The sequence below is a fragment of the Aythya marila genome (assembly GCF_965140915.1).
Source record: "Aythya marila genome assembly, chromosome: 21".
In the NCBI taxonomy this organism is placed as follows: Eukaryota; Metazoa; Chordata; class Aves; order Anseriformes; family Anatidae; genus Aythya; species Aythya marila.
Genome location: NC_139062.1, coordinates 279,705 through 303,729, shown reverse-complemented (window position 1 = coordinate 303,729; position 24,025 = coordinate 279,705). Strand labels below are relative to the sequence as shown.

At 35.1% G+C, this 24,025-nt stretch overlaps 1 protein-coding gene across 3 annotated transcripts in view; it reads right to left on the bottom strand.

Moving 5' to 3' along the window:
• Nucleotides 1–469: 469 nt before the first annotated feature.
• Nucleotides 470–24,025, bottom strand: part of PRKCZ (protein kinase C zeta) — a 44,410-nt gene continuing 20,854 nt past the window's right edge. For all 3 annotated transcript variants that reach the window (XM_082776908.1, XM_082776910.1, XM_082776909.1), the window contains exons 6-19: nucleotides 20,438–20,523; nucleotides 17,410–17,541; nucleotides 16,187–16,268; nucleotides 15,674–15,726; nucleotides 13,586–13,774; nucleotides 12,192–12,289; nucleotides 11,571–11,657; nucleotides 10,738–10,873; nucleotides 10,298–10,385; nucleotides 9,481–9,600; nucleotides 8,462–8,541; nucleotides 7,797–7,886; nucleotides 1,873–1,988; nucleotides 470–977 (exon numbers count right to left, since the gene is read on the bottom strand). In XM_082776908.1, the coding sequence (XP_082633034.1) occupies nucleotides 890–977; nucleotides 1,873–1,988; nucleotides 7,797–7,886; nucleotides 8,462–8,541; nucleotides 9,481–9,600; nucleotides 10,298–10,385; nucleotides 10,738–10,873; nucleotides 11,571–11,657; nucleotides 12,192–12,289; nucleotides 13,586–13,774; nucleotides 15,674–15,726; nucleotides 16,187–16,268; nucleotides 17,410–17,541; nucleotides 20,438–20,523 (1,445 nt within the window). In that variant the 3' untranslated portion in view covers nucleotides 470–889. The remainder of the gene's footprint in view (nucleotides 978–1,872; nucleotides 1,989–7,796; nucleotides 7,887–8,461; nucleotides 8,542–9,480; nucleotides 9,601–10,297; nucleotides 10,386–10,737; nucleotides 10,874–11,570; nucleotides 11,658–12,191; nucleotides 12,290–13,585; nucleotides 13,775–15,673; nucleotides 15,727–16,186; nucleotides 16,269–17,409; nucleotides 17,542–20,437; nucleotides 20,524–24,025) is intronic.

Below are 24,025 nucleotides of genomic sequence, written 5' to 3'. Positions count from 1 at the left end.
AAAACACTTTCCAAAAATCTAATATACAACTCAATATCACTGTAGGTGTAGGGACTGCTTTAAGTGTTTTCAGAAATCCTTTGTGTGCAAATGTAGTTTTCTTCAAATCCACACATTTTGGTAAATTTGGAGTTTCAAACAGATTGTGAAATTGATACTGGAAATTCTAAATTGGAATTAATATTGCTGAGTCACTGCGTTTCAAATTCTATAAAGAAGCAAAGGAACATTAGGTTGCAGCTGTGAACCGTATGTTTCATACGTAAATGGTTACTGGAATATTAACAAGCAGAACTTACCAGGTTTAAGAATGTTCCGAATATGTAACAATTCTTCAATGCAGTTTATCCATTTAGGCACTTAAATCTTGTACCCAAATTTACATTTTGATTGCTAATAAAACACAACTCCTTTTAAATACATCTGAGACGTTTAGACAGGTACCACTTGTGAAAAAAGGCATCAAAAATAAGCTTCAACACCACCGTAATATATTTTATTCTTCAGGATGTTACACTCTAATATTCTTCAATTGGTAGCTCATTGCATCAAATGTTTGTAGAAAGTTCGCAGTTCTCAAAGTTGTTCAGAATCTCCTCCCCAAGGGATGCAATGAATGTTTCAATCCTTCATGAAATAGGCACAAAATGCAAATTCCTTCATTAATGAAGCCAGTTGTGTCAGTGCCCAGAACGTAAGAATAACTTAAGTGGCGGAAGACACCCACCAAAATCATTATTCTCTTCTTTGATTTTCAGCAGCAATTTTTTTTTTTAAATCATTGGTCTCCATCCAAAATCTTACAGTTCCCCAGCCTCGCATGCATATACTGTAGTTAAGGATAAAGTTAAAGGTCATTCATATTGTCTACAACGAAGATGGCATTCCTTCATACTGTTTCTTCTGTTGACAGCAACAATGGATTGATGTATTCAAACCCTTCAAATTCTGACTGATCTATTCGTTTTATTATATCTCTGAAAAACAAATAAAAATACCAATTTAGTTTAGTCTTGCTGCACCAATTTCAGAATCCTGAGGTCTTAGATTTCTAATAAATGCAAAATTTGCTTTAATTCATTTTACTTCTGTATCTAAATGGGCAGCAAAAAGTTTCATTGTACTTTTGACAGAATTACACCACACACTAAATGCTTCACAGACAAATGACATCAACAAGAGTGCTTTCTTTCTCAATTTTCCCTGTACTGCACAGAGCTTTCCTTTGTTTTTCCAGCTCCAAACTTTCCAACCTTAAACACTTCAGTAACCCCCCAAAACTGTCTGCAGTTATTCTGCTGGAGTTGGAGTATATTCTACAGGGCAAGCGAAGTCTCCTGTCTAACTACCAAACCATAGTCTCTCATATTCCATCTGCTATCTGAAGCAACTTTCCTCCTGTGCACAGGAATGGCTCCTCAGCCTTCAAATTCCTTTAACAGAGCATACTTCTTCCTGGAAATTTTTTCCACACCACATTTCAAGAGGACATTTCTATAAGATTTTTCTGCTATCTCAGGTTCACTGAGACATGAGAAACTGTGTCAATTGTTTCTCTACTCAGGACAAATTTAAGCTGCCCAGGTTAGGAATCCAATTTTTGTGTCTTCATCCAGTGCCAAGCACACGCTCAACAAGAAATCAATACAGTGTTCTGATCACCTAATAGATTACGAGGCAGTCTAATATATAAAAAGTGTGGGAGGTTATGCAAGACACATAGAATTCTTCAAGAATTTTGAAGTGAATTTGGTTCCTTTCACTTGACTGTGTTTCTAAATCTAGGTACGTATTTAGGAATTACAAAGAGGAAGCTAATTTCATAACTTCTAAGTTCTTAATATACAATTGTATTTAGGGAAAAAAACATACTCATCATCTGGGGTTAGCTGCACAGGTTCGCTGGTAAACTGCGTATCAAAGTTGTCCAAACCATAATCATCTGTGATCTGAGGCTGAAATGGAGGGGTTGCTTGCTTCTTTTCCAGCTAAGAGAAAATATAATGAGGAAAGGAAAGAAAAATTTAAACGTTAAGCATTTAGTAGATCTAAAAACAGACATATACATTGGCACTAGAGTGCATGCACAGATAAGCCACTGAGGTTATTTTTAATATTGGTAGAAAATATAAACAAACTAGTAAGACTTAAGAGTAATAGATTTTGACATTACATGTTATATGCTTACCTGTTTACCCTATTGCTATATTTTCAATACAAAACAACCCTTGAAAAATAGTAAGAAATTAATAAAACTAAGACTACAGAAAAACTGTTTCCCAAGTCTTTCACCATATAAATTAAAAGAAGACATTGTTGCTATACAACTTCAGCTTCACGCTTAAAATCAAAAATATATTCCAGAAGCTTTCCAGTCAAGCCAAGATGCCTTCCCAGAATATAATTAATTTTTCTCTTTTGTAAGCTCCTCTAAAGCTGCCTCTTGTAAAAGCAGTCTCTTAGATTAGAAGTTGCATTTAAATCAACCTGTCAAGTCAATATAACCAGGCCTAATGTTAGATGCAGCACTGAACAAAACCAGTAAGCAGAATTTACTAACATCACATCAACGGCTAGCCACGTGGCTAAGCAGTCATTAAAAGCAAGTCACACCAACCAACACAATAGCTTGAACAGCCCAGAGGCTTATTCTGCAATTAAAATATAACTATGAGGGTATTTACAGATAATATTTCCTGCTACAGGAACTAGAAACCAGTATTTATCTTCCATACCAGCAATAGTCAATTAAAAAAATGGTTCTGACTCAAATAATGCTGTTCTAATAATTAAGAACCTTTTCTCATTTGCTGTAACAGTAGCATGTTCAACAGTAGGTTTTTTTTTGTTTTGTTTTGTTTTAGTAGTTTTCTAATTAAGGCAACCCCCTGCTATCCTCCACTTATCAGAATGCTCTTATCATGGGTTTGAGTGACACAGGAGCTGACGACAGTTTAAATGTCATTTGTTGAAATCTCGATACACAGCACTTCCAACAAAATAAATAAAAATGGAGGAAACAACTCCACCTGGTTTAGCTTTCTTTCAACCGGCCAGTGTTCCAGTGGAATACCACCACAGATTGGGGTTCTGACTTTGGGAAGCTGGCAGAAGCCCATGCAACTGATCCAGCTGAGATACTGATTCACAAAACCAGTCAGTAATCACATCCAGGATGTTGTATGACCAGATTCATTCTTGCCAGCTAAATCACGTTTTGCCTCAAATGCAAAGGAATACCACCATATTTTCTATGTTACTTCTATTGTATTGTAATATTTCAACTAGGAGACTTAGAGTATAAAGCATCTTGAATTACACTAAATAGATTTTATAGGATTGCCTATGAATTATTCTAATAGATTTGTATACTTCTCAGGTTTTTCTTGAAGTTGTTACACAGCACTTACATTTGTGAGCAGAATTTTCTTCATCATGACTTGAAATTTCACACTGTGCTCTCTGAGCTACACTCTGAGCTTTATAGCTACATTCTTTGTGCTTTCAGAGTTGTTTGAAGTGATCCTATGAAACACTACAGGCTTCCCATGTACACCACAGTTAACAGTAGTTTTCCCATTTAATGTTACTGAATGAAATTTGAATTCTAAGAACAAGGGAAATCAATGGGTAAGTAAATTCAGGCTTCTGGTACTAACAGTTCTGTTTGCTGCTATTAAAAGGCTACCAGACTCGATCATTATTCTGATTTGCTAGGGCCTATGTGGTATATACACTTTGGGTTAGCTGGCCACTGGAGGTCACCGTTCCTCTAGTGAAATACCAGATAGAAAAAATCAACATTCGTAATTCCCTTTGGAAGAGACCTAATGACACTAATGGAAAATTGAAAAACCACAATTTGTTCTCATGCAACACATCCTCAGTGACAACAGTATTAAATGACAAAGTAAAAAGACTATCTTAATATATGGGTTTGTATGGAGATTGAAATTTAAGTTTGGTTTTCCTGTTTTCATGTATGTTTCACTAAACATACATTTAAAATTGGAATACTTCAGGCTATTAAGCCAACTAGGGCATGCCTTTTGTTGGAAAAGCAGCAGGTAGTCTTCCTTCCTATTTCACCATTTTTTTGAAATACTAAATGCTAGGAAGCATTTAGTAACAATTGCAACTCTTTCAATTGCAACTCTTTTTTTTTTTTTTTTTTTTCCCCCCAACAGCTTTTGGTGTCTGCTCATGCAAAAGCAATGCCCAACTTTCTGATATTAGTTACCGTGAATTTGCCAGAAAAATGGGATGGATTTTAAAGAAAGGGTGGGTCTGCAGTTTGTACTGTCTGCATTTGCCTGCACTGATTAAAGCTGAACTGCAGCTACACACTGAACATGCCTTTTTCTTCTGAGATTTGAAAAATTCAACACGCTTGAGTGTTCCATTCACTGTCTGGACTACAGCCAGTAATTTCCAGCCTTTTTCTACACTTGAGCCAAATATGGTAAAGTAAAGCAAAAACGTTCTTAAGTAAATGAGGAATTTCAACACAGACTTGGGTTAAAACTTCGTATTTGGATATCTGTGTCACTCAGTTACACTACTTGCTTCGGTATATCACAAGTACTGACTTTCCGCTGTGAGAAACGTAATATTTTCATGGTGACATTTTCATCTTCTTTGGCCCCAGTAAGACAACACCACAACTCCACAAGTGACCTACAACAGTCTGTTCAGAGTACAGGAAATTCAGTAATGGATTTACAAGTCATGATGGTTGTTTGCTATCGTTGAGAATTAATAAGTTATGCAGCTAGATCAGTTGCTAGTTTCTGAGATGAGAAAGGAAATGTAGATACTATTTCCAAACAAGAAATACTTAAGTAAAGTAGAAGTCAGACAATGAACACCAATATAGTTGGTGCTCTGCATTTAAAAATAGAGGTCCATAAATAATTCAGCCATTTAAGCTTTCTTCTCTAGCTTAGTACAGTGTACTCAAGACTGAAATACTCCCACACAGATATTTAATGCTGCAGTACAAGGAGTTAGCACAATATATTTACTTTTCTTCCTGAGGAACAGCATTTGTGTGCAATTAGTAGGCTAATCTAACCAACCTAATATTGCTGATATCTCATAAATGAAAATGAGAATAGTAATTGGGTCCTTAAGACTTGCATCTTCTGCAACTCTGCAGAACATTAGACTAGAAATTTAAGACTAAAAGGCAAAACTTGCGATTTAAAAATGTAAGTGTACAAGTATGGGAATGCTGTGGACTATATTGAGCAAGAAGGAAAACGTATGCCTGATGAAGTGCAACACATCTGCAAAGAGCAAATAATGAATTAACCTGGAAGTCTTACTATCTGAGCAGAGAATACATTTATCCTGTATTCAAATTTGTAGTAGCACAGATTTGAAACTAATTCTAAAATTTACATTCAATTAAAAAAAAAAAAAACAAAAAAAAACCACAAAAATCCAAAGCTATAATTTAACTTAAGAACAGATAAGCATGATGTAAGTGATAAGTAGATACCACTGACCAAAATAGGTCCTTATATTACTAACACGTTAGGAAGCATGGTTTTAGGCCAGGACATCTCATCATGCTTGGCACCAAATAAACAGCAAAAACGTGATCAAACAAAAATTCTCGCTCTTGTGTTTAAGACAACACTGGTGAGTACAAATGAGGATAGAAAAAAATTGTGAATCTATACCAGGCCATGAATCTCAGTACATTAGCATCCCATCCTGTATCAGGTCTTAGAAAGCATCATGAAACTAGTTTAAGACAGACAAAATCTGTTCCCTCCAAACAAGAATAGCAACATGAAAGAAAGAGCAAACTGATTTTCTAAAAATTGCTGTAAGGCATTAATACCGTCATTATGAGTCAGACGTAGGTACGTGTTAACATTTCAACAGCAAGGCGCTCAACTAGATGTTAAACATCAAACTGTTTATTTGTTACACTTAGTAACCATGGCTTAGTAGTACTTCTTCCATTATGTAATCTATAAACAACATAAAAAAGGCACTAGGATAAGAACAGCCTGTGTACTGAAACAATCAGAAAGGTTGTTTTGGTGTTTCTCTGACTGCCATCAAGCCATCCTATACACAGAGTGAGTAATCTAAAATGTTCTTAGCTGTGTCACGTACATCTACATGACCAGCACCTAAAACAACATTTATGGTGTATGGATTCACTTTACTATTCCTTATTTTTTTTCCGTGCAACTCAAGTTCCACTCAATTTTTTAAATCAATTTTAAGCTAATTTCCTTCTTCTTCACCTTATAAAGATACAAATAACTTTTAAAGTCAAGTCTTCTCTACTCATCATCTGCTTTTCAAAAAACAATTCTGATTTAAAATGTTATCCAAATGTTTAGTTTTACCCTCAATACATTTCCCAACATTAGAAATTTAGCTTACGTTTTTTCTGACATTTTAGATCAACCTGAGCAACATTGTCATAATAATCTCGCAAAACAGTACAGACAACTACCTTTTTTTTTTAGATACATACTTAATACCAAGGTTTTCTGCCAAAAAAAGGTAAAAAAAAAAATCACAATTCAAGTTAAATTAGCATAAGTGTTGACCAAGCAGCAGTTTCAATTTAGACGTTCTTACACAAATAAACAAAATAAAAATCCAAGTCTTCTATATTAAAAAAAAAAAACACCCTACAAAACAGAAACCCTGCAGCAGACGATGTTTATGCCTTACCACAAGCTATAGCAAGTTGCGTTATACACCACTAGAAATAAAAATCAAGAGAAGTCTGATAGAATTAAAGACACCCTCATAAACATGGTAGAAATAGCTTTGTAAACAGCAGGTATTTAAAAAAAATGGCTCCTAATGTAGTGACTATCTTCTCTGAAGAGCGTTAACAATGAATGTCTGAACAGGCCTCAAAGTAAAAATGTAATCATGCAGTTCTCTCTCCTCTGAACTTCTTTCATGTTATTACAGGCACTGTTGCTTGCCTGTTTCTACATTTCCTGCAGACTTCCAAGGACCAGCAAACACCATACACATATATTTTCATTCTTCAGCTAGGTATTAAAAATGCAATGCTGGCAAGGAAGTATTCCTGGCTTGTTTTGCTTTGTTACTTTTATTGACATTTCAGCAATGTCATTTCCCTGGTGATTTTCTATGAAAACAGAAGTAGGCACAATTACAAAGAAACAGAAGTTTTTATAAAGCTAGTTTTAATATGTTTTTATGCCTGTAAAAGCACTGAAATGCACATCGTCTACTCCATCATAAGCTAAACACTTCTCTAACAACTATACCAAAGAAAACCTGAAATTATCAGATAATCATTTTAAAGAGCCACAATGCTTTCAAACCACTTTTTTTTTTTTTAAATGTACATCAAGTAGGATACAAACGCTTTCTCTATGTGAAGTACCTCCTCTCCCACAGCTGCATACAGACTGGTTTCATGGCTCGGTTAAATACTATCCTTCCCTCCCTTCAAGGCTGTGGTTCCACCAATGCTTCAATGTTTTTTGAAGTATTCTCTAAAATTCATCATGTATTTTAAAAATGATACGAACAAGTTTTAACCATTCTTCAAGTTTGGAAAGAAGCCAAATCTCTAGTTGGGGAAAAAGAAAGCCAAAAAAAAAAAGCCAAAAAGCCTGTTTGCATTACCTTACATCACCTGAAGAAATGAAAATAGTTTTACATGTATCAATCTGAAATACTTCTTGATTAGTGCTTCTAATGGGGTTGCTACATATATAAAAAGAAACTACAGAAAGTGTTCCTTTTGAATATGTATAAGCAGAAGTAATTATTTTTACCAGATCCCAGTCTATGCTGCGGAAAAACGTATGAGACTTGATATCAGAAAATCCTGTTTGTGGCTGACAACCAAGCCTTTCTTTGGGATCCTGCAAAAACAAAAACAAAAACTAATGTTACATACTGAGTCAGTTACAGCCGTTTTTTTTTGTCAAAAGCTCATCTACACAACTCAAGCATGTCCCAACAGTAAATAAAATAATGCAAGAAGACGCACATATTATGGCTACCAAGTAATTTCATTCTTTTTTCTTATTCTTTGATGATGTTTTATGACAGTTCATTTTAAACATGGTATTTTACAACTCAATATAACAAGATTTATTTAAGAATTCATAATTAATATCCTTCTCTCCTTTAAAATTATGCTTCTATGGATTTCAATCAATTTACTTAAATGAGTAATAAGCATTTCAGAGACAAGTTTATAAACATCTAGAACAGTTTTTAGCTAGGCGTGGGCTTTCAAAACAAGTCTATAACGTGGAATTTTTCAGTAATTTAGCAACTAAGATGTGGCATGTTGTTCTTTTAAACATACAGGATGCCAAGGTTTTATAGATTTTCTTAATAGTAAGCAGATTAACTTCTTAACCATATTCCTTTCAACAGGAAGCTCTGACTTCCAGATATTAGATGCTAAAAATAAGAGAATGTTATTTACCTTGTTTAAAAATCCTTTTAACACATGGGAGGCCTTGACAGAAAGAAACCTTGGAATCCGGATTGGCTTCTCAAGAATAACTGTTATAGATTTAAAAACAGCAATACTTTTTGTTTGTTTGTTTTATGATATTGACCATGATTTTAACACAAACATTATACTGTTTTAAAATGTTACCATTTGGAAAATGAGAAGATATCATAATTATTTAAAATAATGCAAAAAAAAGGAGCTACAATAACACAAGGACTATTGCACCAAAACTTCAAGATTTCCTAAAAGAAATGTTTTCTTATCTTTTTCTGTTCTTTTTAGTACGAACAGGGAATAGAACATCTTTAGATTCACTAGCATATGACAAAGTATACTTCTAAACAATACTTCAGTTGATATTAAACTCATCAAGAAGATTGTAGTAGAGTGTTATGCAACTGCAACAGTAACTAGCTTAAAGAACAGTTCTGCATTTTAGGGGAATAGGCAACTCTACAGTTGTTAAGCTTTAGAAGTTTCAATTGTAATAAGCATTGAAGCATTACTAGTCTTGTTTAGAGAGCTTCATATCACTATTCCAGAAGGGTACAACTGATTAACAAACAGTTATACTAATTCCCTAAGTAAAAGAAAAGTTATATGGATCCAAACTATAGCTTGGTAAGGTTCTTTCTCAAGAGATCCTCCTATCCTCTCACATAGCATTGAATTTTTATTCTTGGACTGTAGAGTGCCTTTGAACAAAGATGCCATTCCATGCAACTTCTGTTGGTTATTTCTACACTCTGAGCATTCTTTGTCTGCAGCAGGCTTCCTAATTCCAGGCTGCTTTATCTCAGTTCAACAAAATTAATTTCTGGAATGAAGAACTGAAAATATTGGAGCCCTTTACATATAGTAGGTCTGCAGGGAGCCATGACATAAGAGAAAAAGAAAACAAGACAGTTCTAAGTGTTTTACTGCAACTGATAACTTCCATTGTTCCTCCCCCAAGAGAATTCGTGGGGAAGGATAAAAGACTGTACCTTGGAAGAGGTAATCTTCAGTGTTCATGTCTGGATTGTCAGTAATGATATCAAATGGAGACCTTCCTGCCATCATTTCAAACATCAACACACCAAGAGCCCACCAATCCACACTGAACCCTGTAAATATTTAAAGAGAAGATTTTCAGCCAGGACTCCTTGAATTTCATTGTTCTCTCAATATGAAGATTAATGGCCTGTTTCTGCAGAGTACTGAAATTCTCTACTGTCACTGAAGCCACAGAAATACTGAACAGCATCACTGGATAAGACTTGACAGTTCTCAGAATTTGGACAGCAGAGGCAACCTGTATAGGATTTTGTAGGCATCTGCCAGAGAGCAGTCGTCCACTGTGTTTAAGCTGGAAATTTGTGTTTTATTTTTTTAAAGGAGGTTGAACATTCTCGAATTTTGTAACAGTACACAGCTCAACCTGCTGATTAGATCAGTTCACAACTAACACTGGTTAAAAGACTAGTTTTGATTCTGCATAAGCAATGAATTTTGACACAGCATTCTATAACTTCACCTGGGGGACAAGAGCAGCTGGGATGTAAACTACATCAAGGAATGGGCTTGGTTTTGATACAGTATCATTGAATTATTCTTTTCCAGGGAAAGTAGGATTAAAAGAAGCTGAAATGAATGACTACAGGAGAAAAAATACTTTTTCATTTCAAAAAAAAATTAGACTGCGCAACATTCATATTTTCTCAAAATATACTAACAACAGTAGTATTTGAATCAACCTAGAACCAGAACTTAAATTTCTGCTCGATTATAACTCCAATGTCAAATTGTTCAGTCCTTGCTTACCATATTCTTCTCCTCTTAGGATCTCTGGTGCAATATAATTTGGTGTTCCACAGAAAGTGCTTGTAGTGTCACCAGGGCCCAATCCTTCCTACATACACAAAACAGTTAAAAAATAAATTAAAAGTTGACCTCTATTTGTCACATAGGAAACAAAATAGAAATTTAACTGAGCCAACAAGGTCAACTTCTTATGTCCTCAAAAATGACCCACATAAAACACAAAAAGGAAAAATTACAAATGTGGTCCTATTCTTGTCATTTTTCAGAGTAAAGTTGCTATTCCACAACTAAATTCAGGCTTCAGTAACACTGGTGATAAGCAAAAGGTAATTTCTGCCAGTTTCTTTTAGTATCGTTGAGTACTGTATTGGACTTAGAAGCTTGAACAGAGATATACTGAATTACAGAGAGAGACAAGAGAAATGTAAGAAAAATCCTACCTTGCACATGCCATAATCTGTTAATTTGATATGACCCTCTGCATCCAGAAGAACATTGTCTAGTTTTAAGTCTCTGTAGATTATGCCTCTTTCGTGTAGAAAGTTCAGAGCAATACAAATTTCAGCAGCATAAAACCTGAAGTTGAAAAGGAGAAAATCACATTAACAGAGATTGTACACACAGCAAGTGCAAAGAAAAAAAGATCTGCTCTTAAAACAAGAGCTTACAGCCAGCTTTTCTCTATGAACAGGATACTGAAAAGCAGCTACTTTTATTTGCAAGGCCATTGAACTCATTTTAAAATGTTCCTTACAATAAGGCAAATTATTTTAATTCTATTAATGAAGAAAATATTCTGTATCTCACCTATTTTTCAGAAAAATCTGTAACGACACACAAGAACCATATTTTCAGCTTAAGACAAGACTTTACGCAGTGCATTATAGCAAGCCAGGTTTTTCTTCCTTCTATCACCAAATATATTAATTCAACATATGATCAAAAGAATTAAAATAGCTACATCATCTACCAACCTATCAAAGAAGTGTTAACTAGATATGAAGCAGTAAGCAAAAATAAATGGGAATAACTTGCTAATTATGAAATGCTTTCTTAACTTAAGAAGTATGTATCTTTTTTTTTTTTTTTTTTTTTTTTTTTTTTTTTTTTTAAAAGTTAACATTTCTCCCCATGGCACAACATTCTAAGCTTTAAAAACAACCTTTCATTCTTCCTTTGCTATTCATCTTCTTTTATAGAATAAAGTTTTGAAAGCATTTCATACAACATTAAACAACACAGGAAAACCACTACAGCTGGTCTAATAAAATACCTTGCATGTTCTTCAGGAAGTTTTCTTTGCCGTTGCATATGAAACATAAGATCTCCCCCATTTACATACTCTATGACAAGAAATAATCTGAAAGTATATAATACAGTTAATGGCTTCCAGTGAAATTCTCAATAGGAAAAAAAATATTTGTACTCTTCCAATTCAAGCCATTTTCAACTTCCACTCTTGAATTAGTCACTCATATTTCTCAGAAACTATTTAAGAAGGGAAAAATATTTATTTAATCCACGTTACGTAGGATCACATCCTTTATTTAAATGCAAATAAAAATGGTGAATTCAGACTAAATGGAAAGAGGCAGCTGCATTCAACAGTTTGGTGTTAACAGATATACACAAATTGTTCTCCTACTATAACTTGTTTTCTTTGGACCAACTAACACAATCTGATGTCGATGAACTTATGCGCTTGAAAACAGTTTCTTGCTTCTCTGTTTCTTTAGTGTAGGACACGACAGCTATAACCAAACCAAATTCAAGACACTGTGAACCGATTCTGCCACCTTCCGTAGATTCGGGTATTATAAAACTCACATAGCAGCTGTTTTACCCATATATCAATGATCAAGGTTTATAAAACAAAATTTCATATCTTTCTTACCGACTTGTTGTTTGAAAGCATGAATGTAAACCAACTAGGAATGGGTTACTGGATGCCTGTTCAAACACATGTTTCTCTGTCTGTACCCAATCAATATCCTGAAATAGAATAATTGAACAATCAGAACTTCTGCTAGATAACCAGTGTGGGTATTCCCAGAAATTGTGAACATCTATTCTCCCTTATATAGTGTCAGTGCTATGATATTCTTAAGAAAGATAAAAATCCCTTGATCTGGAAGATAGGAAACAATTTAATTCAATTATATATTAAATTATATAAGTTCCTTAACCATTTAGAAAAGGCTCTGCACAAAATTCACCTAATTCCTGTCAAGAATAGTTTCACTGTAGTGAGATATTGTATGAAGGAAAGCAAAGTTCAACCACAGGACAACCAGCCTGGCTGAGCAACTGAAGTCTCAAAGGGAATCAAGAAGTGTCTCCATCAAAACCAGATCTAATTGGTTTTGTGCTGAGACACTCCTGAACATAGAGCACCGCAGAATGGTAAATACAAGTGCCAATATGAACCTCAAATTCAATTTTGAATAAAACAATGCGTCCACTTTGGTTTTAATGAATGAGCATCTCCTAAAGAGACTTCAAAGGAAACTCAGTTTTGTACATACGTGCAGTACACTAGTATGTGCTGCCTGCTCACTGCAGACCAGTTATCCCATCCCCTGCATATACCCACCATGGCATGTTCCAGGCCTATGGCACTGCAGGTGATTGAAGCCTTCCTTCTTTCTTTGCTGGGATTTGTTTCTACCCATTCTATTCCACCCCTGACTGTTTTTGTTCTTTTTGTAACTTACGCATTTGAGTGTGCTGGTTTTTATAATCAACAGATTTTTGATGATAATCAAGATGTGCAGCACCGATTTGCATAGACTTGTTTTTTTTAAACAAGCCAGTTAAAACCTTACTGACCTTAAATGGTAGCAACATAACTTTTAAACCTACGGCAAAGAACACTCCAAAGTGCTGTGCACATACACACTGTAACTGTAGAACAGTTTGAGTTCCCAGTCTGAAATACAAATACTTTGCATATAAATTATATAAATTTGTCTGCCTTTGAAAACATTTTTTTCATTCTAAATCAAGTGCCCGAATTCTACCCCATTCATCTCCTCTCACAGATTATCACACTCAAGTTGGCACATTCGTCATGTGCATTCTACTAAAATTAAGATTTTTTTAATTAGAATAAGGGATATTTCTCTCAAATTTCATCCTGATGTTAGAGTTTATGCAGTTGATGATGCATTCAAAACCTACTAGAACTTCTATTGCACAAATGCCATCTAAAAACTTCAGCTTATTTTTTTTTTTTAATAGTATTAAGCTTTTAAAATATGTAATGGAACACAATTAGCAGCCTTTTACCTCATCATCATGGACCAATTCTTTTTTCACTACTTTCATAGCATAAATTTGATCATTCTTTTTTAATCGAACTAAAAGAACTTTGGCATAGCTTCCGCGTCCAATAACTCTGATTAAATCGAAGTCCTGTAGTCCAAGCCCCTGAGAAATCTTAATTCCATCCATTCCATCAATGACTGGTTTGATATCCTGTATAAAAAAGGAAACAAACTGACGCTAGAAACAGATGCTTTTATAACAAGTAGCTATTACAGCAGAGGTCTTTAATCACTGGACAGAACACGCTAACTTCACATGCTGTTCTCACTGCCACACTGATTTTAATGGTCAATTATAACCGACTTATTTAGAAATGTTTTGTTGGTATTGCTTTTGCTCTTATTAGTAGCTACTGTGCTCTTCGAAGTTCTAATTTGTTCAATGAATTCTTCAAATATTCCCTACTGGAAAACAGAAGGCAATGCCTTTAGAAATGGGGTCTTAGTCATTCTTGACCTGTAAGCATGTAGAATTACACTTTCAACTGAGCAAAGAGCATCTTCCGTATTCTGACACAGATACTGCAGTACAAATTAATGAAAGCTAAAGAGAAGACATAAAACAGTAATTTGCTAAAGAATATACCCATCTTGGTTTCAGTTTAGAAAACTGTCTAAGATTTACTATGGTAATTTGAAAATTTTAAATAGGTGCCTGTGAACATACAGAAAGAAATACTAATTTCTCAAAAGTGAGGATTTGCAGAAAATATTCAATGATGAAGAATGTTGTTTTAAAATTCCTTATTGATTTTAAATGACAAATTTAATTCCAACAAATAGTTAAGATAATGTGAGCATGAGACTGAAAAGCAAGAAGTTCAATTAGACAAATACACTATGCATTTGCACTTTCCTTATTCTACCAGGGTATACAATGCTTTGACATACTTCTATGGCCTATTTTTATCTGACCTCAAACTACAGTACTTGTAGACAGATCAGCGTTCTGCTGAACTAAGGAAAGTATTTATATAAAGAATCTTGATCTAGGATTGACTGCTATTAGAAGAGATTGGTCTGAGCCTGAAGATTCCAGTCAACAAAGCTACCAGAATACCACATCCTCTTCGCAGGACACCTTAAATCATTTCAGCAAAGCTCAAAAGCAATATGTAAAAGTCAGAAGAGCATTCAGGTCAGCTGAATAAACAACACATATCCATATTTAAACACTAACAGTATCTACCTGAGCGGAAGTCAGTAACTTCAGATAGCAATTAAAATTCTGATGTATTTTAAATTTCTATCTGTCAATCCATGAATTTGAGACAAATCCTAAATGCACACGACTGAAAATAAGGCAGTCGCTTAACCAAGAGCAGGAACTATTCGAGTGTAAATTAATAATAGTGACAAGCATTGTATTGGAGGTAGAGACAAGGTGCAGGCTTGTTTAAGAGTAGGATAACTAAGTGCTAGCATTCTGCAGAATGCATTTATCTCAAATATGCCAGAAGCATTTTTAGAAGCAGCTTCTTGAAACCCTTTAGAATTTAAGTGTGTTGGAATCAAACTGCTCTAAAGGAATAATGCTCTTTGTATGCAGAGGTTGTGTCAGAACCTCTACAAAAGCTGAAAAACAGAGCTCAGGTCTGTTATTTTTCTTGTACTTCCAAAGGAGCTCTCCATAAATTATTAGAGACAGCTAGATAGTTAAGGTACTATCAGATTGAACCAATTTTCATAATGTTAGCCTGCAGAAGTAGCCTTAGGGTGATAAGGGGTATACATCAATTAGAGAGGGCAGATAAGATGAAATGTCAATGCCACCATATGTTGCAAGAACCAATAAAGTCAAAAACCTGTTAAATCAATGTTGTTTCAGCATGAATGAAGAGAAAAAACATCTCTCACATTATGACTGAGATAAGAAGAGCTGTTTACAGAAAAAATCTGAAAATCCAAAAATACTTTAGAGATTATTTTCAGAAAAAAACAGGCCTCTCATGGTAGCAGAAAAAATAGGACAAATAACTAATTACTTCATAGAAGGTCTGTGACTAAGAGTGCGTAAAAGTGAATTACAAAAGTAATTTTAAAAACATACCTCAGAGTCATCTTTAATGCTGTCATGTTTCCTGTTTGAAGGAATGTAAGGAACTGCAAAATCAAACAAAAGTAGTGTAATTAAGGCCTTCATTAGAAGTCATTACAAAACTGTTAAATGGAAAGATGATTTAGTGGTTTGGGGTTAGTAGTTTGCTAGTCCAAAGTAAACTTTCAAAAAAAAATCAGGTAAATTGGAAACTGGGCCTCCTATACTAACTTTTTTGGTATAGGATCCAGTCCATCAGACCATACTTGCTAATAAAGAGAGCCCAGCCTAGATGAGAGTTTAACTCCTGCAATACTGAACATAAAAAAGGCAACTACAAACTCAAAGATCTCATCCTCTGAACTAATTACTTAAGGATGTCACAGGAGGCAAAGTTACCAACTTGATGAACTTGAATAGTGCTCCGATGTTGACAGATTTCTGGACTATGCTATCGTCACAGTACAAGTGAGGAAGCGCATGAATTCCATCTTTAAACATCCTTTTTACCAGGAAAATACTCACTTCCATCAGCTTCTTCTGAAGGGAGGTCAACTTCATCATTTTTATCATCTAACTGAGGTTCCTGGGAAGGCATGACCGAATCCTTGTAAAACATAAAGCATACAGGAAAAAATGTCAATTTACGCAGTCCCTTTTAAGTCATCACGTCTTATCACATAACTGCAATATAACAAGAACCTTACATTTGTAGCTTCTGAAAGCTGGATTTTGTAGGAAGTACTCCAGAATATTAACACTTTGTAACACATTATCAGACCCATCTACCAAAAAGCATAAATGTTATTTCAACTGTTCTTTGTAACTACTGGAGATGCTTAGCTGTCTTCTAAAAGTGAGATTAGTACATTTTATTGCAAAGTTCAAACTTTAATTGTATTAAAGAATGTTTCATGGGGAACTGCAACAGAGTAAACATACTTCAATGATGTTACATACTCAATTTAGAGCACTAGCCACATTCCTTTCCTGTTTAAAAAAAACAGGAATCGTTACTCATTGTGCAAAGGTATTGAATAACTTGGTAAATACAACAGTATCAAGCAATTTTATAATACGTTTGGATCCTGGTCTCATCCGCAACTCGTGATGAGTCATGTATGATTATTCCAGTAGGTGCAGCAACACGCATGAATTGTGAAGAATCTAGTAGTGTCAAGGCAAGTCATATATAAACCCAATTTTTTCTACACTGGTGTTAACTTCTAGTTAACAAAATGATGATGCAAGAATCAGTGAAATACTAGTTAAAGTCTGGTATGAGTACATAGAAGAGCTGAAGTTTAGGAACACAATTTAATATTTAAAATATGGGAAAGATACTGGAGTTGCTGCTATGATAGAGACGAAGAAAACAGGATTGGAGAAACAAATGGAAAAACATCAGAGGTGCAAAAACCACACGAGTGCCTTGGTGCTTAAAATACGGTAAAATAAGCTAAGAGAAGCAACCACTAAGATTGTCAGTAACTCTTTATCTGTAAAATAAAATTTCCACTGGAGAAGTGAAGTCAAACTCAACCTTGCTCATAGTCATATCACAGGTTTTCTTCTCAGTTTGTCCATACTACTCACTGACTAAAGGCCTATACTTCACAGACACTTTGATAACTGAAAATCAAATACTGCCCAGCGTTATAAATCTTCAACTGTACAGGATATGTATCTGGAATAAGCAAAACAGAACACAACCAAACATCTTAGTTTTAGACAGAAATCAAACTTACCATATGCCTCTTGCAGGTCAGTGGAACAAGTATATGACAACGTTTATGGACCAACAATTTGCAGTTGATACACTTGTAACCTTGCCTTCCGAGACCCCATATCCTTTCACTGCACTGGCCACAGTATGCTCTCTAAAAGCCAGAACACATATCATCAATTTCAGTTATCAATTCCCTTCTGTAGGCTGGTAGTTAGCTGGCAGAAAGAACCCACCCTACAACAATCCATCCTATTCACCCCCTAGAAATATTCAATAACAATTATTTTGGAATACCCAGGATTTCATAAATAACTGAAGATTACACCTCATGCTTAGAATTGAGCTAAAATACACTTTTTTTTTTTTAACTGAATGTTAAGAAAACAAATGTCTCAAGCAGATGGAATACATCACAACCTAACATTTGCAAATCGTTCTTAGACAATAAGTCTATTCTGAACTACAGATACTGACAGAGGTTACCCAAACAAAATCGACAGGAATTTGCACACGAGTACACAAAAAGCAGCCAAACTGACTACTTTCAAGAACACTAGCACAACATATGAGTCTCCGCAAATTAAATTATGAAGACTGTTCTACATATGCACCTATCCACTTTTGACAATGGTAGAACATCAGTAGAAACTTTGAAAAACATAAATTAAAAATCTTATCTATCAAGTGTGATTTAAAGCCTCTGCACACTGCATTATTTAATATCAGAAATATATGGCCGTTTTTCTTCGTGCAGGGAAATCGCATCTGAATAAATTAAACCCAAATGAGGACAAAGGAAGAAGTCAGACATTCTGCTGTTGACTTTAACAAGGCACTTCTTGAAATCATTTTTCCAGTGTATGTGTGCTGTGGTCATTTTTTCTACGTTACCCAAACTGCCAAACAGATTCTTTTATGCCAAGAAGCCGCCTAGTCACAGTTCTCTTTCTACACACGGCGCACAGATTGCCAAAAGATGTGCTCAGTGTTCACTATCTGCAAATTTTCCCTGGTAGTTCTGACAGGCAAAGGAGGCTGCCTATCACTGCAAGCTGCACAAGCAGTCCTGCGCTCATCCCCCATGCCAGGCTTCAAGCTCTGCAACTGTCTGAAAGCCACAGAACAGTGAAAGTCTGTTCCTCCGAGCAAGCAGCAGTTAGTGTGGTTATTCAGATCCTCAGACTAATGAATCATACAGTGTCCTGCCCAGAAGTGTTCAACAGCTACGAATCCTTACTGGTAGTATTTTAAAAAATAATGCAAGATTGGACTTATTTTTTTGAAATGTTTTTTTGTATTGACTTTCTCATATTTTGGTAGCTGTAGAAAACCAAACGTAGCTACATTCCAGTCAGCTATACAGCTAGTTCTTGACAGGGAAAAATCCAAACTACGCTATCCAGGCCAAAACAAACATAAAAACCATACTGCGTACGAGAGAGCAAGCCTTGGGTATCTGTAGCCACTTCTTTCCATTTCAAAACTCCTGCTCCACAAGACTACCTTCAGTATTCTTACAAACATTTGGCAGCAGTAACATGAAGGCTAAATAAAATGTTTAGGGCCTGGAGAAAGCATGCAAGACAATCTCATTTACTTCAGTCAAATGCAGGAAAGCAAGAAAAAAATGGACAAAGGGGCAGCGTTCAAATTCCATGAGTAATACAGGTACCCCTCGTGTCTCCCCAAAATGCATACAAACACAGAAGTAAGAGTTAACCCTTATGTTATGCTCAACAGGAATATACTGAACAATATCAAGGCTTAGATTCTTGAACGTGTTCATTTACCTGAATTAACCAAAGTGGTTTTAAAAAGTATTTTGAAAAAGGAACAAATCCATAATGTAATACTGCAGTCTTAAAAAAGTCAATGTGAAAATCTAGTGTCTAATTCAGTAATGCTTACATATATGACTAATTTATTATTAATCTGTGCATTTTCATGTCGTGTCAGCTCATGTCAACTTTATTTCTAGCTTCAGTTGGATTTTGTTTGTATGGTTTTATGATTTCATTTCTACAGAGACAGTTACAAAGTCTTGTTTAGGGCTGTTAGCAAATAAGCATGCTAATGAGGTTTCAAAATCTTCACTTGTTTATTCACCATTAGCCTAATCCCCATAAAAACTTATTCATATTAATAACACTGGATTCTTAATGTGGCAGATATGTATTCACAATGCTTCAAGGAAATGTTTTATGAGCATCTTGAAGTATGGAATGTTTCATACAATAAATTAAAAAAATAGCCTGTACACCACATTACGTAACTGCTTGTTATAATTCAGATAAATAACTTGTTTTTCCACATATCCAGTGATACTGAAGGGGCTTTTCCTTCTTTTAAAATGCAGTTTTGGGATGGGGAGCATTAAAAAAAAAAAATATTCCATCCAGGCAGTAGTAAGGATTTCATAAAAGAAATGTTACTGCTGATTCAAAAAGTTAACTCACCTCACTGTACTCAGTTTTGTACCGAATTCCCAAAAGTGTACATTACATTTGTATATGTGCTGCAATACTTTGACATAATGGGCTAAGCCAAGGAGGAGCCTCAGCCTTAAAGCTACATTCACTTGCTTATGTGGATTAAGTCAGATTCTTAATGCAGCTGTATTTTAGATCACACACAGGAAGTTTTTTCTTAATTAGATTACATAATACTTCAGATTCAAAACAGTTAAAGGCTACAGCTCTTAGCATTAATTTCAAGAATAAAAAAAGCACTGAAGGTAAAAGATTATGCTGCAATCAAGCAGCACGATCACAAAGGGTGGAGACGAGAAAAGCTGATCTAAGCACATCAGTTTAAAAATTCAAAAAAACAGTTATTAGAGACTTTAAATCTGATTAGCGGAAAATGTATTTAAAGACCAAGTTGTATGATTTTTATGACCCGAATAACACTGCACAGACCACAACTAACATTAATAACCATCCAGCTTTTCCTCTCTTTTCACCACTCAAACACAGAAGAGCACGGACTGAGAAAACAATTACCACAGAACATTACTGAAACCCAACATTTTATACAACAGTACTCACTCTGTTAAAACGTTTGGCTTGAAACAAATGCCCATTCACTCTGTACAGCTTCCTCCATCTTCTGGCTCCACGTCGGTAGATTGATTCTAAGAAAGAAATTAAAAAGGTATAAAGCAGCAGCATGGTTACACAGTGACAGCAGACACACTACATTAAGCAAGTTGTGACTAAAAACAATCTTGCTTTTCTAAATATCAACGCACAGCTAAAATCCCTGATTTATTTATTTTTTTTAATTTTTTTAAGGCAGCCTTAAATGAGAGCTCCTGCAGGATGTGCTTTCACCATTGCCTCTCCCTTTTCTCTATCCCTGTCTTTTTCCTCACATGATCGTAATCTTGTTAGTTTCTTGGCTGCTTGCTGTTCAAGCTCAGGTGAGAAGGACAGATAACAGATAGTTAAAGAAACAGCTTCCTCTGGTAAAATTAGTGTCAACACAAACACTAAGGGTGTTTGGTGCTAATTAGGCTTTAGCTATACAGTATTGAATATAATACTAATTTGGAGAGTTACATTACTTGACCTCAATTTCATCTTTGTTAGCAAACATTACCCCAAAATATTTCTTCTGTTATGGAAGCAGCACAAGTAGAAGACTGCAATTATTTCTAATATAGTCTAAACATGACAAGAAATCATTTAAGCTGTTGCAGACAGATTTTTCAGGAAGCCATGCAAGATGCATAGCATCTACTCCAAATGTATTTGTTGTCACTTTTCACATATATATGAGCAACATTTGAGTGGCTAATTAGAGAATTTGATATTAAATACTAAGTGTTGAAAAATTCATCATGCAGCACCAGTCCTGCATGCAGCTGTAATGGTGACACAGCCAGTCCCTGGCACACAACCAGCACCATGGCTTCCCATAGCAGGCAACCTCGGGGGTACTGGCTGCAGTGGGAACACGGGTAGGTAGAGGTGGGTGGTGAGCTAGGCAGAAGAGTCAGAAGTCATGTTAGAATGGGCAATACAGTCCTGCTACAAAAAATAGTAACAAAACTAAAGAAAAAAAGTCACATTCGGCATGATTTCCATTGCTGAATAATTAGTTCTAATGACACCTACTAAAGGATTCAAATTTATGAGCTTGAGGTTTACTGTAACACAAAGTTAAAAAGCTATTCTTGACAGTGGGACACTCACGACATCTTAAACATTTCCAAGAATATGCATCTCGCAGTGGTTTTACTGGTAATATCACATTGCTTGCAAAAGAAAAATGAAAAACTAGAATACTTCTTATTTAGCTATCATTATTTTCTCACTATCCTCAATAGCATGATGAGAAAGATTTTCCAACACAAAGGTTTAACTGTGTGCCTTTTAAAATGTGAATCATTTATACTAGTTATAATGCAACTTAAAACAGTTGGCAACTTGTACAAAATATATTTCATACACTTCATACAGAAAAATTAGGACGTAATACAGTTTCATAGGGAATGGAGAACTAAGCACCTTAGGAAGCATAACTCCCTCTGAGAAGGTAGCAGCAAAATGCACACTTTCATGACACCTTGTGAATGGCAACATACGTGCTGTATGTCCTACATAGGTCTGCTGGTTCTGCGGATGAAAACGATTCCGTTTCCTAATGTGGTTCTATTAGGATCATCTTACATTGACCTTATTTCTCCTGTCATCCTAACAAGGTCTATTAAATTGCCTTGTACTTCTCTTTAAGAAGTGTTTTAACTTCTCTGAAGGAATCTCCATCAGTTGAACAGTTTGTTTGTTTAACCTAGAGTCTAATACTTGTTCTTAAAGCTGTCCTTTAATCGGTCTCATACAAGTGAAACGATATTGAATACTCAACATGGCACATAGGGAAATATGCAATGTTAACTAAAATGCCTGACAATATAGCAAAGAACACGTAACAGGAAAGATTTGATAAGACCTCATTGGTAACACCTCAACACGGAGCAGCGTGTAAAGAATGAATTTATAACCCTCAGAAATTAACATAAAACCATCTTTACCTCTCATGTGTTGTTTCTGCCTTTCAAGTTCTAAATACTTACATTTTAAATATTTTAACATTTGACTGTAAAAACTTAAGGGTAATGCAGGAGAAATTATTGATTAAAAGTTATTTTCACTTCATATTGAGCCAGCTACAGTCATAGGCTATGGACGTGCCATGTGTGAACATTGACTGTAACAGTGGTCAGAATTTAAATATTCCTTCATTGTCCTTCGCAAGCAAGACACAGAAGTATGGAAGATTGTTATCCCCCAAATGTGGGAATGTTCATACATAACTATTCACATGTGCAAATGTTTACTTGGCAAGTTTGAAACAGACATTGCACTAATAAATTGATTGTTAACCATTTGAAAACAATGAGAAGATGAAAGGCTGCCTGACACAGCATTAGCAAACACATGGCTACTAGAATAGGGGTGTCTCGATTGATATGCTCATTTGACCCAGAAAGCTCTTCAGAATCTGCCAAATATAAACTTTCCTTAAAGCAAGCAAACATAACCCTGCTTTCACAAGTGCAACAAAAATTTAAGTGAGAGCCTTGCAACGCTATTGTGAAGTTTTTGCTTAAGCACATGCTTTGAAGAATAAACTCCACTCTCAATAAAACAAAACAAACAAAAAAGCATAGGTGGAATTATTGCTAGCACATTTCAAACAAAACTTCGAAACTTTAGCTCCATTTATTCAGAAAAATCAAACCTAATTCAACAGTGCTTTGTGAAATACTACTTACTCTTCATATTTAATTACAAATCTTCCTGATTAAACTGTGAAATATGCCATACACAAACATCAATGAAAAACTGTTCCACCAATTGTAGGATGACTTTTCACCAAGAGGTAGAAAACTTCAAAGATTTTTTTTCCCAAAATAGCTAATTGATTCATTAGACAAAGCACCATATGGAGACAACCTAATACATCTGTGTTCTGAACAGTAGCTTATCACTGACATGAGGAATACTAAGTGACTGGTAAGTTAACAAGCAGCTCACGCTGATGAAGTCTGTAAATAAAGGAGCAAGTCACCTCCTTAATTACTGCTAAATATTAAATCAAAGTCATGATTTTATAATATCCTTAGGAGGCAACAGTCTAACAGACGCTGAACTTAACACATCTTAGCTTTAAAAAGTAGGAACCAAAAAGGAGTGTTTCTTTACCGTACTTACATACTGAAGAGGACTATTTTTTTCATTTGTATTATATTATTGAATGCCTAAAACAATCAACCAGCTGCCTATATGTAAATACACAAAAATTGCAGATATAAATTGATGAGTGAATTAACAAGTCTATTGTTCAGACTTCAATGAAGACTAACTCATCTACGGAAGATACTCCCCTGTTCAAGAACAACCCCACCACAACTTACCAGAAAGGGTGTGAACCTTGCCTTTGAAAAATGGAACTTGGTAAAGAAGAGAAATAGAAGAGCAATTGTTTTTCAAGTGGCAATATACTTTCCCAGCACTGGAGAACAAAAAGAACTTAAAAGACGGGTCCAACCTCCCCCCAGGCCTGAAATATTATTTTTCCATCCAAAGAAGTTTGGCAAACCTTGTACTTTCCAGAATATGTGAGAATTC